The sequence below is a fragment of the Protopterus annectens genome, chromosome 12.part0 (assembly GCF_019279795.1).
Source record: "Protopterus annectens isolate FY-2018-M chromosome 12.part0, PAN1.0, whole genome shotgun sequence".
NCBI lineage: Eukaryota > Metazoa > Chordata > Ceratodontiformes > Protopteridae > Protopterus > Protopterus annectens.
Genome location: NC_056746.1, coordinates 139,291,681 through 139,308,615, shown reverse-complemented (window position 1 = coordinate 139,308,615; position 16,935 = coordinate 139,291,681). Strand labels below are relative to the sequence as shown.

The window sequence follows — 16,935 nt, the reverse complement described above, 5'->3', positions numbered from 1 at the left end:
TCTGGAGAGACAGATATGTGTCTCCAGGATTACCCCTTCTCTGAAACAGGCTTCTCATGTACATAAAGCCGAGCTCCCTTCCCTGACCCTCTTCAAACACAGGCTGGATCAATGGATGGGCAATCATAAAGTCACTCCTGGGGTGGCACATGTCCCTTATGAACAGGGTTAGTCTGTAAAATACTCAAAGGCATAGGCACAAACCAAAGCCATGCTCTAGCCCTTAGAGATCATAAATCAGGTAAAATGTGGGTAAAACTGGCTCAGCTTCTAAGGGTCTTGAGCCATTAGCCTAGTAATCTCCTATGAACCTATAACAACCAGACTGTGCTGTACAGCTGATCAGACACAAGCTACCCTGGTAACAGAACAATGAGAGAAGGGAACAGTTGTCATCATATGCAGAAGTGGGAGGGCCACAGTGATAGGGGATGGCAGTGGACACTGTGCGGGGGCAGGGGACTTGATGTGGGTGTGCACAGTAGCATAAGAAGGGTGGGGTGAAGGGGGCAGTTGCCCTGAGTGCAAAGTGTTAGAGGGCACAAGTGAAAAGTGCACATCATTAATGTTTAGTTTACTGGCTTTTTTTTTTTTTGCTTGAAGAGCTGGGGGCATGGGCCTTCTATTGGAAGTAGACTGCTACAGAGTAAACCAAATTCACTTTTTCTTGTCTCTTTCTTGAAGAGCTGTGGGGTAGGGTGCAACATTGGAAAAGGGCACCAGACACTAGATGAGCCAACTATGGCTCTGGGTTTGGACATGGATCAAGGCCTACTGAGTATATGTCAAGCTTGGAGGACTGTGGTAGGAAGGGGTTGTTTTCTTTGGTCTGGGATAGGTGTGTGCAGAGATGGGTAGGGATTGGTCAGATGGTGGATGAACACAGCCACTACTGATGCTACCACATGTGTGTTTATGTTACAAGTCCAGGGTGCCTTCAGTAAGTATGTGTATTTATTTTGCAATCCCCCAACCACCACCACAGGGGGCATCCCCTCTGAGGAAGTGACATGATCCGTATTTGGCACAGTGGAATTTGAGCTTTGTAACTGGGAATGGTGGGCTTTGCCATGGGTATGCCAGCATGTCCAATTCATATGCATGTGCATCCAAGGTGGTCTGCAGCAACAACTGCATTCATACTATTAATGGAGGACATAACAGTTTGTGACCTAGACCATCACCTAACCATCCTATGGTGGGTTCTCCACTGGAGATGGAAGACAGATGACCAAACCCCACATATCACCTTTACCTTTACCTTTACCTGTACCTTTACCTATTCCTTTGTGTCATGACTTTATACTTACTTGATATTTTCATAAAATTGTTGTATAAATGAAACTGTTATGTGTAACATAGACCCTGCATTGTACTTCTTCCTTGAACTATTTTGGAAATTATACTTGGAGCTTTTTTGCTTTACCTGTTTTGTAAATGATACTTGGAGCTTTTCTCCCCGGGCCTCCACTGAAAATGGACCTATGTCCAGTGGGACCATCCCAGTAAACAAATGTAAAATACATAATAAATAAATCACATTAATGAGCTCTGCAGTGGCTGAAATGGCATCTTTCTGTACCTGAATGACTGCCCTGCACATCTGTTGTGAAGTGGCCATGGAAAGAAAACTCAAGTGTGGGGCATGATCCAAGGTATTACTGGCCATTGGAATACTGTCCTTTATTACTGTCCTGATACTCAATAGGGCTGCAACCACCCACTCTTTCCTAGGGGGCAGGAGACCAGTGTGCACACTGGGCTGTTGTGTTGGACAACTTCTGTTCTACACTACTCACCTGAGACTGAGAGTGGGGTTGCATAGGTAATTGAAATGTGTCAGTGGATTATATATTTTATTAGGACCTATGCTGTTTTTTTCTCCCTCAGGTACTATCCTTGACATCTACGTTTTTAGTTATTTATTGAAAATGCAAGCAGAAGTGATTACGATAATAATTGTAAATGACTTGATATGAAATTGCCATGTCCTTTTAATGTCATACCTTTTCTTAAGGAAACATAGTAAGTGATGTATCTGTAATACAAAATGCTGTGCTTACTTCTTCCCCTATGATAGACTAACTCCCCAACCACTGAACGGGTAAGCATATGATAACAAACATAATTATACATAAAAGAAAACTGCAAAGCAAAAGCACAGTGCTATTGCAGGAAGGCAAGATTGCCACACCTGTCATCACGCGTACTTACATATACTAAATCCACAGTCTGACATGGCGAAAGGAGAACCATTCTATTCACAGAAGCTGCAAGAGATACTTGCCCAGTCTCAGTTCACAGGGTCTTACTTAGATTATGGCAAAAAGGTATCATCAAACCAGCTAAGCCATATCACCCAGTACTGGAAGGAGACATGCAGTGCCTTGCATTAAGTAGACTCTCTTCACATGTTAAAGATAAAAACACAGTTGGGGAACAGTAATAGTGTGCAATCTGAAACTGGAAAATAATAATCAAAGTAATGGACACTGATTACTCCGAAAGAATCCTTTGTGTTTACCCCAGGCTGAGACTGAAGTAGGGGTCACTCCTCTACCTTGGTTAACAAATTCAAAAATAAAAAAATAAACCATGTTAAATGCAAATAAATGCAGAAATCAAGGCAGAACTGATGAGCGTTTCTTCCTGAACTCTATTATTTATATAACTGAAGAAGTATTTTACGCTTTTTAAAAGTTTACGGTCAGTAATATGTCCTGTTTATAACTTATTCACCTCAGAAACAGCTTCTGTAGTGTACAGCTTTTGAGTTTTGAATTTTAACTTTTTCTGCTATGGTTTTGTCATGAATACTGATCAGAAATACCTCATCAGTTTTCTTCATTTTTGTATCATACTCTTCTTAAATGCACTCCCCTTTATGTTCTCTACCCTCTCCTTGTTTTCTTCATTCTTTGGCGAGCCTGTAAAACATGTCAGTTCCCTATCTTTTTTTTTTTTAAGTTAATATCCCTTCCTCAGTGTACCAGTTTGCCATTCGGACTGCCTTCCTTTCCTCTTCCTGACCCACTATTATATTTTTCTCTAGCCCCTTAGCCCCTTCTTTAGTTGATTTGTCTTTCTTGAATACATTTCTCTTTTCCCGTTACTTTTTTTTGAGAACCGCATTTGGTTTCTTTCATTTGTCTTACATAAACAACTTCTCTTATCAGCTATTTTGATATTTTCTTAGTGTTCCCCTGATCCTACTACTAAGTTATAGATAGTACGGATAAACAGAATTATGCTAAAGCAAATGCAATTTTTTTTCATGAAACTGTTAAAACATTTGCAGTGTGTCTCATCACTGTTAAATGCAAAAACAGGATTATAACCTTAAAATCTTTCAAGTAGGAAAAGCAGCTAACAAGGTAGATATTTCTGGACTGTGGAGATTCTGGACCAAACTCGTATTGGATTTCAGTTTGCTGTAAAAATATGCATCTATTCTGTGGACGTGTAAGTCATAGGTAGACAGAAGTCAATGTATCTTTATGGCTACTGGTAGAGACAGGTTGAGACAAGCTGTTAGAATTTTTCTTTTATGTAATATGTCTGTTTAAACACATGTAATTTGTATTTTCCTTGTGCAAGATTAAATCTGCTTGTATATTTGAGCTTATCGAGAACATCAACCACATTTCAATTACTGTGGGAAAGATGAAACTGGAAGGCAATGGCCACAGTCTGAGGAGGGAGAAATCCCAGGTAGCAAGAGATTATAAACTGATCTGTAGGTGTACATAAAAATGCTTGGTTAGGTATTGCAGGTTTTGGCTATTACCTGAGGTAATAGTATACATTTACCATGCACCCTTAAGCAAATCACTCCCTCATCTATTATTTGGAGTCAGTGTTGAGGTTTTAGAAGCCATGCTGTCCCATATATGTCTGTGACAGGTGGCTGGATTATAAGACTGTAGTCCATGTTAATCACACAACTGGTTGCAGTGGGTTGGGCATGTACACTTTCTGTTCAGATATAATTTGCCTTAGAGTGGTGAGGATATATTGTAAACAGAACTTGTGTAGTCTGCAAGGAACAATTTCACCTGTAGAAAGTCTGTTACACCTGTGGCTAAACTGGTATACCTTGTAGAGCATTTATTTTATTTTTTGACAGAATGGCTAGAAAACATGCAGAAATGAGCTATGTGACAAATCACTAAATTCAATCACAGGGGAATCTAGTATGACCAAAGGTGATTTGGTAATAGTCATAGTACAGCTATAATTCAATCCACTGAACATGGAGATAGCCTGGTAGCAGATGTGAGGGCAGAGCTTGCAGCAGAATAAATCAGTCCATCTCCAGATGACCTCAGAATGCAGACTGAAATAATTAAAAAAGATGGAGCAGGAGCTGAAAATAAGATACCTCAAAGCAGCTGATAGCATGAAACAGCTTATAATAATGCAAGAGATGCACAGGAAACCAGAGGAAGCAGTACCAACACGAGATGGAGATGCCAGAGGAAGCAGTACCAACACGAGATGGAGATGCCAGAGGAAGCAGTACCAACACGAGATGGAGATGCCAGAGGAAGCAGTACCAACACGAGATGGAGATGCCAGAGGAAGCAGTACCAACACGAGATGGAGATACCAGAGGAAGTAGTACCAACAAGAAATGGAGATACCAGAGGAAGCAGTACCAACACGAGATGGAGATGCCAGAGGAAGCAGTACCAACACGAGATGGAGATGCCAGAGGAAGCAGTACCAACAAGAGATGGAGATGCCAGAGGAAGCAGTATCAACATGAGATGGAGATGCCAGAGGAAGCAGTACCAACACGGGATGGAGATGCCAGAGGAAGCAGTACCAACACGAGATGGAGATGCCAGAGGAAGCAGTACCAACAAGAGATGGAGATACCAGAGGAAGCAGTACCAACATGAGATGGAGATGCCAGAGGAAGCAGTACCAACACGAGATGGAGATACCAGAGGAAGCAGTACCAACACGAGATGGAGATGTCAGAGGAAGCAGTACCAACAAGAGATGGAGATACCAGAGGAAGCAGTACCAACACGAGATGGAGATGCCAGAGGAAGCAGTACCAACATGAGATGGAGATGGTCACCCTTCATCAAAAAGCATGCAAGCAATAAAGGAGAAAAACATGCTAAGGATGCCAAGATAAGCACTGAATTGTTTCTTCAGTATAAACAAAGGTATGACTGGTATTTTTTGAGGCATTTGAATGTGAACGTAATCAGCACCAAAATGACCAGGGTCAAGTCCTCTGCTCGTGGATGCGGCAACATATGCATTAAAGATGACTGATACAAATCCACTTGTGGTTATGGTAAAGCTAAAAATGGCGTTTGATTGAACTTTCTCCTAAGCTTACAGGAAAAAGTTAAGATAATAGAGAATAAAATCAGATGACAGTTTTAGTGCTTTAATTTCATATAAATAAGCAAATACATTAATAGATTTTATTTTATTTTTTATTTATTTTATTTAATATTTGTTGACCGGGAAAATCTGACTACGACAAAGCCTATTATCAGTGGAGGCCCAGGAAGAAATGCTCCAGAAGCATGTCTTTGGAAAATGGGAAGAAACCCAGATGAGCATTGGGAGGACATGCAGACTCCACACAGAAGGCACCCCAGCCAAGAATCGAACCAAAGAACCTCTTACTGTGAGGTGACAATGTTAACCGCTGCACCACTCTGAGTGTATGTTTAATTGCAACTTTTGAAATGCTGGAAAATCTCATGATAAGTGAGCACACACACAACAGATCAGGAGTGTAAAATTGCTGAGGAAATGAGCAAACCAGGTAACCTCTATCAATGCAGCAGGGGATAACTTTGAAAGAAGGGGGAGGTATTCAGCTCCACACATAAGAGATTTTGTCATGGGTAGTCTAATCCTTCACAGCAATTTCAGAAGCAAAGGGGGAAACAACTGGCTCACTATGAGGTTACATGCAGCAAGGCACAGAGAGAAGTACATGCTGAAGTTAGCTGGGGCGGGTGAAGAGAAGTCAGCACTCATGCTACCAACAGATGCTGGCAACATGGCTGCTTCAGGGAAATTACTAGGTAGTAGGCAGGAAGTCTAAATCTGATCAACCACTGCCAGAAAAAAACTACTTCAGGAGAAGAAAATATTGGTAGCAGCAAATCTAAATTTGAGACTTAGTTGTGAGAAAATTCTAGACTTCCACTGGAAGAGGAACAGGGAAGAATCATAAAGAGAGAGTTAGACAGACAGGTACTGCTCATATACTTTACTTCACTTTACTAGACTTGGTGAGGAAAGTAAAGGCTCATGACTCCTAACAGCAGAGGCAGTCTGTATTCTAGGACAAGGAGTTTCTGTGCAGAAAATGTACCCCCCCAAAAAAAAAAAAACAAGTTTAAAGGAGAAGAGTGATTTTTCAAGATTTGCTCTTCTATGTTTTCACCCCTTTTTTTTTTTTAGCTTGTCAGCACTCAGCATTTGACAAAGCCAAACTAGGATAGAGCCAGTGTCAGGGGGTCTTCCATGTCCTTGTTGATAATTTCCATGGCTTTAAAATTAAGACTAATCAAACTAATGGATATGTAGTTTCCAGAATCTGTTGAAGATCCTCCCTTATGAAGGAGGATGACCGTCACAGTTCTCCATTCCCGAGGCACAAACCCTGTTTTAACACTATAGTTAAAATAGTGACTCCTAGGGTCCTAATAAGTTATGTTTTAGACTGTTCCGGAGACATTCTAGGATGTTATCAGGGTCCATTGAAGCTGTGTTCTTGGCTTTAGCAAGTGCAGTCAGTACATGCTCCTTAGTTATAGTTGGAGGGACTATGTTTGAAGGTATTTCTTGGGTGATGGTTGGGAGTGTGATGGGGATCTGCTAACAGGTTCACTATATTGTCAAGCTTGGTGAATGTGGCATGATTAGCCATCAGTTCAGAACATTGCTGTGTGCTATCCTTGAAGTTTCTGACATAGCTGAAGAAGACCTTATGGTTATCTTTTACCTGGGAAGCTATCTTAACCTCACATGTGGCTTTGTTTGACCTAATTAACCCACTTAGTTACCTGTTTAGTTTGATGAGAGAATTTTTATCTTTATGGGAATTAACCTTCCTGATTTTTGCCATAACTTTTTTTTCCTTTTTGTGTAAATCCTGTGTTCCTGTTTAATTTGGGATGCCACCAGGGCAGTGTGTTTATGGGCTTATTTCTGGGAGGTACAGCCATGTACATCGTTGTACAGAGTTTGAAAGCAATTCAGTGTAGGCTGCTGAGTTGACAGGGTTTGGAGGGGTATCGAATGTTCACAAACCATCACTTAATAAAAGATAGTTTGCCTTAGAGTTGTTTGTAACTGTTACTGATTTTTATTGAGGGTAAGGAGTTGATTTTGATTTTGAAGGGGGTGGCTGTATGGTCAGACCTTACCAGGGAGGATGAGGGGTTTGCAGCCTTCTGCCATATTTGTGAGTATGAGGTCCAGAATGTTGAAGCCTCTGGTGGGTATATATACTCTTTGGTCAGGGGTGTTTGTATTTACAAAGTCCAGTAATCTTTGTGCCTTTAGATTTGAGGCCATGTAGGATTCCCAGTCTATAGAGGGGTAATTAAAGCCTACCATGGGTAGGGTGTTAAGTTGGATGGTAAGCGTCTCTAGTAGATTCAAGTATGCATTTTAGGCTTTTTGAGACATGGTGGGTGACATACAGCTGGCTAGGATATGGTATGGGATTTTGCCTATGATGACTTGCATGTGGAAGAACTCAAGTGTGTCATTGTGTTTGACCACCCTAGAGGTATGCTTGTTATTGGTATATATTGAGACACCTCCACCGTTAGTCCTTGTCTGTGCAGGTACTGGTCTAAAAGTGTGGAAGGCACTGAGACCTTGCTCTGCCAGGTTAATCTGTGCTACTTTAAACCATGTCTCTGTAAAAGCCTGGATGTCTATATTCTCATATTTGAAGAAGGCCTGGAGGAAGTGTAGTTTTTTATTTAGGCTCCTGGCTAACTGAGGTACAGTTGAGTCAATTTTGCTATGTTGGTTTGTTTGTCAATTTGGCATTACCTAAAAAAGACACAATGGGGAGGATAAAGTTTTAGCCAGTATTTGAAAGCCCAGAGGGAAAGGTGCAGACCATCCTTGGCAAAGCAACTTGGTCTGTTAACCATGTCCTCCCAAACTGACAAATATTGGGTCTCTTTAGAATGACACCAAAAAGAAAGCCAGTTGTTAAAATCAATCATCTTTTGCTCATATTGTGGCATCATCCTTGGTGATGATAATATGTAGCTCAATTCTAGGCTCATCCCAGCCTGAGGCACATAGTCTGAGAGCTCCATAATGTTTCACGTCATGTAGTCCAGGGAGGTACGTTTCAGGTCACTTACATCTGCACGAATTATGATGGAATCTTAATGGCAGCTGTGGTGTAATGACTTGAGTGTGTGCATGATTTGGCTTTTGTTGGCTCCAGGTAAGCAACTACCTGCTACTCCTTGTTCATCCTGGCTAGAATGGCATCAGTATATCTTACAGTGGAGTCCCCCATGATGAGCCCTGGGAAGGGTGTTTGCTTTAGGGGCCTAGTGTTTGGTGCTCTATTGAGAGTGATGGTATGTAGGATGTTATGTGTTATGTTTTCTGAGTGCCTTTGGGCATAATTGCCAACAGGTGGTCTAGATGATCTTTGTTGTTTAGGAAGATTTCTTTTAAGTGCCTCAGCACACATTAGTCTGTGTGTGTGTGTGTGTGTGTGTGTGTGTGTGTGTGTGTGTGTGTGTGTGTTTTTGCTATGTGAGGTGAGTGTTGTGTTGATGTTTCTTGCATGTGAGAGTTCTGCCTCCAGTATCATTGTTCAAATATGCCTCTCACATACTTTTACTGTTTCTTTAAAGATTAAGCGGTTGTCTCTAACATGACGCAATTGTCTCAAGATGCCCATATTCACCAAGCTGGCTGCAGAGAAGTTAAAGCCCTGCATATCCATGCTGTCCAGTCCTTTGATTGGTGAGCTACAAGAGGGTGGTGTATTGAGGTTAGAAGGCTATTAAAGGTGTTTTGATTAGTGCACATTAGTAAAGGTGCTTTATTGGGTCAGATCATACTAAACTATGCTAACTTTAATGTTTAGTGAAAAATGCTAAATCCATAGGTATTGCCATTCAATGCTCCACTAGCTGCCATAAGCTTGTCAGCACAAAAGGTATTTTACTCTATATTTACTGCTTTACAGGATATGGTTTTATTGAGAAAATTTACTCTCTAGTTTTTTGCTACTATACAGGGCACTGCTAACAGCTGTTGTGCAGTGAGCACATCAGGGCAAACACTCCAAATTTATAGCAGCACAGAAAAAAAAACAGAGCTAACTAATGAGCCCTCTGGCCAATAAAACAACTAAACTATGAACCCTTTAAAATGAGCAGGAGACCGTATGTAGTAAGGGAGGTTTACTCAAGAGCCATACTGATTTCCTGGTTGGGCACTCAGTATTACATATCTGTGGAAAACAATGGATGGGAAGAATGCTTAAATAGCTTACACAACATACAATAGCAATGAAAGATGGGAAGGGGGCACTTTGGAAATTAACTAGATTATCATAAAAAGCAGGAGATAGAGAGACAGATTTTATAAACCACAACAGGAAAAGGCTGGGAGGATTGGGGAAAAATTCAAGGAAGAAACAGGCTAGCTAGAGAGGGATGCAATCAAATAAAGTTAATATTGGAGCTCTTTCAGAAACTTTAGCTTAATGTCTTCCCTTCTATGACTCATAGTGTACCGTAGTTCCTTCTATAAGCTTAAGAAGTATGTCTTACAATAATACATTTTTTAAGTGGAAGTAATAATGTTTGTTTGTGTCTCTCGGCTTTTCCCGGTTAGGGGTTGCCACAGCGGAACTCTGGTCCGCTAATGATTGGCAGTAGATTTTTTACGTGCCGAGTTTGCCAGCCCTGATGCACAACCTTCAATGAAGGTATGCCCATTCACGCATGTCTCCACACAGAAGACGCTCTAGCTGAGAATCGAATGGCACAACGTCTTGCTGTGAGGCGACAACACTACCGCAGCACCCGTTGTTTAAAATACAAGCTAAGTGTAACCTAGGTTCCTGACTGCAGTCTTAAATCTGAATGTATCTCTGCATATTTATGCGCTGTGTGAGTTGAAAAAAGGGACATATTTAAGCTGAAAATCTGTGTTAATTTGCGGGATAGTGCATCTCCAAGAAGTAAACTTTTTGTGAACATTTTGCTTCTTGATATATGGTAATATCTGGGTCACAAGACCAGTTACTAAATGGTATGTAAAGAAATGAATGTGCCTTGTTTTATTTAAAATATGTGATTGCTGCTTTTAGTAGAGGAGGAAATATAAGTTCTTTCAGGCTGGAAATTTTTAAAATCTTTATGGTAACCAGTCTTTTTAGTTGCTGCCTAATTTTGTTATTTAGAGGTGGTATTTTTTTTTTTTTTTGCATTACTTTTTCTGTTCTGAAATGAATCCATATTTTCATTGTTTTTGATTTAATGTGCTACAGTTTGAAATGCTTATATATTTGTAAATAAATTATGATATTTATAATATAAGCTTTCTTGTTATAATTAAGCATTGATATATTAAATAAGAGGTGATAGCTGTCATTTTCTTAAACTGTTCTCTTCTGTGTTTGTGTTTACATTTGTCTGTTTGCTATGAGTCAAAGTCATGGCTGTAAAAGGTCTTTGAGAACTCATAAGGCCTAATCCACAATCATAAACACAACATACAATACATAAACTGGAGTTTGGAACTGCCTGATAGCCATGCAACTTCTGTATGTTTTTTCCTTATATTGCTGTACTCTTTGTTCTTTCTCACAAAACTGATTATTTAGTACTAATTACTATGCATATCCTTTTGTTCAGAGGTTTTATGTGGCTACTTCACGCCAACTGAAGCGAATTGAATCTGTGAGTAAATCTCCAGTGTATACTCACTTCAATGAAACTCTGCAAGGTGTCAACATAATTAGAGCTTTTGGGGAAACTGAGAGGTTTATTCAAAGATGTGACTTTGTTGTGAATGAAAACCAAAGATCCTTCTACCTCAGTTTTGTTGCTAACAGGTAAGCCTGACTGATGTTGCTTTTTTGCCGTGTGTGTCAGCTCAATGTTAGCGCTAAACATGAAAGTAATATTCTGCATTTTGCAGTAATCTTGGAGGAGTCATAAAATGTGTTTTTTCTGTAGCTTCAGCTGCATAAAATATTTGGTAGAATCTTAGGAATGTGTTGTTGTTATAAGGCTGCACTGGTGACATAGACAGATAAAGCCCTGACTATGTCTCCACTGACCCAGGTTTGATTAGTGGCTCAGGCAACTGGTGGAGCAGCAGGGAGGAATGGGTGTGTCCATCCTGGAGAAGGTAGAGGGTTGCCCTCAGATGCAGTCAGTGAGTGTGGAGGTGCAGGGAAAGGGAGAGTGGGTAGGGCATATAAAAACACCAGACAGAAGCACAGATGGCTGAGCCCCCAGAATGTCCTCAAGATCCATGACAAGCATCAGAAACACTGGAGTAAGTCTGGAGAGATAGGAGTGTGTCTGGTAGAGAGTGAATGGAGAATACTGGGGGCCAGGTAAGTACAAATGAGGTCCAAGGGGCCAAAAAATTAAGAAAAAAGTGAAATCACTGCACACTTATCTCTATAAAGGAAGGCAGTGCAGTTTTCTCTGGAGACCAGTGCAGTCCTCTCTTCTCTCCACCCATCTGTCCACTTGCCTATCGACGATGGCCTCAAACATTCTTGTGTTATCAGCTTACAAGTAAGTCAAATATTTCTAGCACTGATCCATTTGATACTCTGATACATATGGAGTTACACCTGACATTTATTCTGTTAGAGCTGTACTTCCATTCTGACACACAGTTTCTGTTCTATTCCACCATATGGAACATACATTTTAATTTTCCTTTCAACTGCTGGTCAGGTGCAGCATCAAAATGACTTGCTGAAGTTCAGACAGCTATTGTCCACAGGTTTCATCATTTCTACATAATCACAGAATAGAATCAAGTTGAATTGGCAAGACCTTTGCTGTCTTGTTGATTCAAGCAATAGTATTTGGGAATCATTTTATACTTGGAGGTGTACCTACCTAAACCATCAAGCTTCCCCTCATAGGTTAGTACTAGGCTTACTGCCCTTGTGGGTCATTTTAAGCCTAACCAGTTATCCCATTAAAGAATCAAACCCTGCACCGTGTCATTAAGGTAAAAATTTTAACCATCATGCTAGCTCTTCTTTTGTGCTCTACACACTAATTTGTTCTCGCATCCTGTTTGGTATTAGCACCTAACATCATCCTATGAGAAGTCCCTAATGTACATAAGGAATATTTTTCATTAACTCCATTTTATATCTATAAGTTTTATGTATGTATTGTGTGCCTCTGGGTCATATCTGCAGCTGAGTCCAATTTTACAGTTATGCCTCAAACCCGCTTCCTTGTGGTCTGTATGCACAGCACAATGTCATTTGCACTACTTTGGCACACACTTTAGTACACTTACTGAACTATAGAGTGATGGTGGCCTTACCCAGGTGTGTGTCTCTACACCCCACCTTCTTACTCAAAGTGTATTCTCTCAGCCTTGCTCCTACACCCCACTTTCTCACATAGAGTGCACACCTATGGTCTAACTGACAGGTGTTGCGCCTGCAGCAGCATACATGCCAACCTCACCCTCTAGGATGTGTTATTTGGTGTTCATCACTCACCCTTCTCTGTCTGGTTCATGCATTGTGTGTTCCACTAATTGAATCAAAGTTGTCTGGGCTACAGTCAGGGCTCTGTTCCTCTATTACATACAGCTGGCTCAGCAGCATATGAGAATTCCATGCAACATTTTTACAAAAAAAAAAAAATCAGTAGCAAGACAGACAGGCTTTTAACTGTATTTGTAAAGCAGATGTTTTCTTTCATACTGGAAGAAAAACATCTAAATGCAAATGGCTAAGACATAAATAAGAGATTTGCAGTCATATAGGGTATGCCACACCTGAAAGTGAAGAAGCAGGCAGAATCCATTTTATAAGTAAAATAAAAGACTCTGACATGTGATATATATATAATTTCTTAAGAGGAGTTCCCAGATACTGAGCACATTTGGTGTAGCTTCACTGTTTGTGCACCTTGCCAGTGCTTGTAACATGTCATAAACCACCCTGCTTCATGTTCTATTTCCTCTCTTGCATGGCATATTCTTCATTTGCATATAATAATTGACAAAAAGCACAAGAAAATTTTTACTTCCAATATATCAGACCTTGGTAACCAAAACAAACTGTTCTCTAACAGGATATCACTAGTATCAATATGTGCACACATATTTTATTGTGTTGTACTTGTATGCTAAAATATATATTAATATATATTTTTTAAAACAAGGTATTTTATAAGGGTGGTAATCATACTATGGTATTTTATATGCTGCATATTTTTATGCTTACTGTTAAAGCTGCCATTGGTTTCAGAAACAGAGAGCAAGGAGTCCTAGACTTTCCCTGCTATGTAGTTATGCTACATTTACTTTATAAAGCATAGACCACTGGTGGAGAATTTGGTACACATTTATATTTCCTAATCTACAAAAAAGTATGCAACAATTGCAGCACAAATGTTTTAAAAATTGACTGTACAACTAAAACACAGTCTGATTGGGAACCTGGTTTGACTTTCTACCACTTGGTATGAGAGATTTGAATCAGTATTTGACGTGTCTACCTAATATTTTGTGTTGCAAAACATAAAAGAAACTATTTGCATCACAGATTTAGGTCAGTTAACATAAATAGACATAAATAAAGGTGCCATTTCTGATTTGAACTGTAAGCTGGAATATAAAGCACACACACACTTCAAGCATTATGGGAAGTGGAACCCCCTCAAATGCTTATAATTCCATATCATTCAATACAGAGTTGCATTAATTTTGGTGAGAGTTAAATCCACAAACACAAAGTGTAGACTCAAGTCTACTCGATCAGAACTAAATCCACAAGCTAATACAAACTTCAAACTTGAACCTAGTTGACCATCCTACAATCTCAATATTTTCTCTTACTGTGACTTCATCACCACCACAACTACCCACTACAGCCATGCTAACCTTCAATATATAGCAGATTCCACCTAGGCATTATTCCAATCATCCTTCTAAGCACTTCCATAAGCCTGCTACTCTGCAACACCTTCCAGACCAACCACCAACACCTTCCTTGCACCCAAACCAACCACCGCCTTCAGTAATAACTTCATACGCTGCTGTAACCATCATAAATCTTCTAATGATTTCTAGGTACCACTTCATCCCTCTATTGTATCTCCACAACAATAATACCTTGCATTTCTCTAGCCTAACTTGTATGGAAGCACATCCTCCCCATAATTCTATCACCAACTACCACCACTATCCGCAGATGGAATTCTAATAACATAATTACTCACATACTTCTCTTCTGTGGTGATATTCCCCAGTAACCTTGACCCCAATACCACAACACTACTCCTCATATCTACCCCCACCACTGCATACCACAAACAGGTACAATTAGGATGCCTAAACTCAGCAGGCATCAAAATTAAGGTTGATGCCATACAACTGTGGCCAGCTCAACATGATATTGACATATGCCCTAACTGAACCATTGCTGAAACTTCACTTGCTGTCACTCATTTCCTGTCTCACCTGTTCCAAGTCCCTTCATGTAGATAGACCAGGAAACAGGCCTTGAAGAATGGTGCATGACACTTTCAAATCCCACACTGACCACAAGGTCACAGCAACATCATCACTAAATGATGACCTCAGATCAAACTACTACTTGTGGACCTATAAAGAGAACTACCATTATAAATGCAGCCGTAGACTTTAAACAGCCAGTCCCCCCAGTTATCCTTTTATGGTATCATACAAACACTCCTGTACCCAAGCTAGAAATTATCTTAAAAATTTCCTCTCTGACCTTGGCCTAATCAAGCAACTAGGAAGACCTAACCATGAAATGAACTACATTGAGCTAAATATTCTAATTTCCAAAAACCCTAGTAAAATAACTCGTATAGTCCAACCCAAACATCAGTGACCACTCTGCAGTCCCTGTCTCCCACATCCTAAAACACTCAAAAATGCCATCCAAGATCTCTCCTATCTTTTAGCAATACCGCAGCCAGTTTACAACATGTTAACTTTGTAACTGCTAACATCAGAAAACCCAGACTTTACATTTCTAGTATCAATGAAGCTATTACATCTGTTACCAGAGCCCTAATTAGCATTAAGAATTAATTCTAATCACAAAACTTCAAACTCCATGAAGCATCATGCCTTCTGTTGTTAACAAATAAGATGAATTGCCTTCTCAAACAGGAGGTTACTACCTGGAAAAGCTGGAAGCAGTCTCAGTCACCTGTAGACCATAGCACATATATTATTCTTTGCAAAACAATCAAGAAAGGGATCAGATGTACAAAGACATTTTTCTCTGCAATAGACACAACCTCACATTCTCAAACCTATATAAATACTGAAGTGAGGTTAATCAAATAACAGGAAAGACTAAATCACAGTGCATCCTCCAATCATTTTCTCACTCTGACTTTATCCCAGAATTAACCATTTTCCCTCTTGTCCATAACTGAACCTCAAACCTTTTACCTCTCATTTACTTCAGGAAAATAGCCCAAGAAACTGAAAAGCTAGCCTCTGCCTTAACTCATAAAAAAGTGCACATCTAAACCCCCAACATCTCTCTCACAAAGCAAACATTCACATAGTTAAGGAAAAAAAAGCATTGTTACTCCTATTCACAAATGTCCAAACCCATCCACTGCATCTGATATGTGGCCTATCTCCCCCTTTCACACCTAGGGAAACTACTAGAAAAAGCAATTCAAAACCAACTTGCTTCCATTCTCTGCCAATACAACATGCATCTACATCACAACACAGCTTTATTAAATACGGAAGTACCCAAACATACACACCCTTAATGACATCATTTTAACCAATAACAGCAAAGGCTATCTCAATGACATCATATTCATTCATCTGTACAAAACATTAGACTCCATCAACCACATCTTTTTTCCTACTCTGCTCTTGCGCACAATGACTTTAGATCCTCCATCCTAGAGTGGTTCTGCAGCTGTCTTCAAATAGAACATTTACACTTAAAAGCAACAACTCCTGTTCAACCCCACAAATAGTCATGACAGGTGTGACAATAAGAGGTACTGCAAGCCATGCCAGGAGAAACAGGACAGTGGAATTGTAGCATATGCCAACACAGCTAGCTGGAATTTTGTAAATAATTACGTTATTTGTATATCAAACTGATTTGTACAGATGCTTGTGCTGAAAATGTATTTGTGAGGTTTGCTTGTGTTAAAATGTATCAACAGGTGCACCCTGTTGTAAGGAAAAGAAATGTACATGTATTACTGTAAATGAATTAAATGTATACATTGTAAGAACATATACTGGAAGTTAAGGCATTAATCTTAATCCATCTGACTTTGCAAAATATATGTGAAATTAAATTACTTCATGGGTTAAGCCATAAAGATGTTATCCCATAGTTTCGAATGGATCCAGAGATGCAATGTCTGCACTAGAGAATAGTTGGTGGCTCTTGTAGGAAGAGTGAAATGGTTTTATGACTTCCAGTAGCTGCACCACAGCTGAGCGAAACTCTATCTGTGCATATTGTAGCACATAGGTGCTAAACCCTGGTAGGTTCTAGTGATGGGGAATAGTGTGGGAAACAGAGTCAGATGACCAGATATCTGTACAGAAATAATGTTTTAATATTAGGGGAGACTGAAGTCTCAGGAACATTCTGTATTTGTCTTGGATCTGACAACAAGGATCACTCACCCACCTTGTCTTGCTCTATTCAGT

General features: G+C 39.9%; 1 protein-coding gene across 1 annotated transcript in view; it reads left to right on the top strand.

The window, feature by feature from the left end:
• Positions 1-16,935, top strand: part of LOC122816399 (multidrug resistance-associated protein 1-like) — an 827,783-nt gene that overhangs the window by 713,615 nt on the left and 97,233 nt on the right. The window contains exon 23 of the mRNA XM_044089157.1: positions 10,899-11,098. Within this exon, the coding sequence (XP_043945092.1) occupies positions 10,899-11,098 (200 nt within the window). The remainder of the gene's footprint in view (positions 1-10,898; positions 11,099-16,935) is intronic.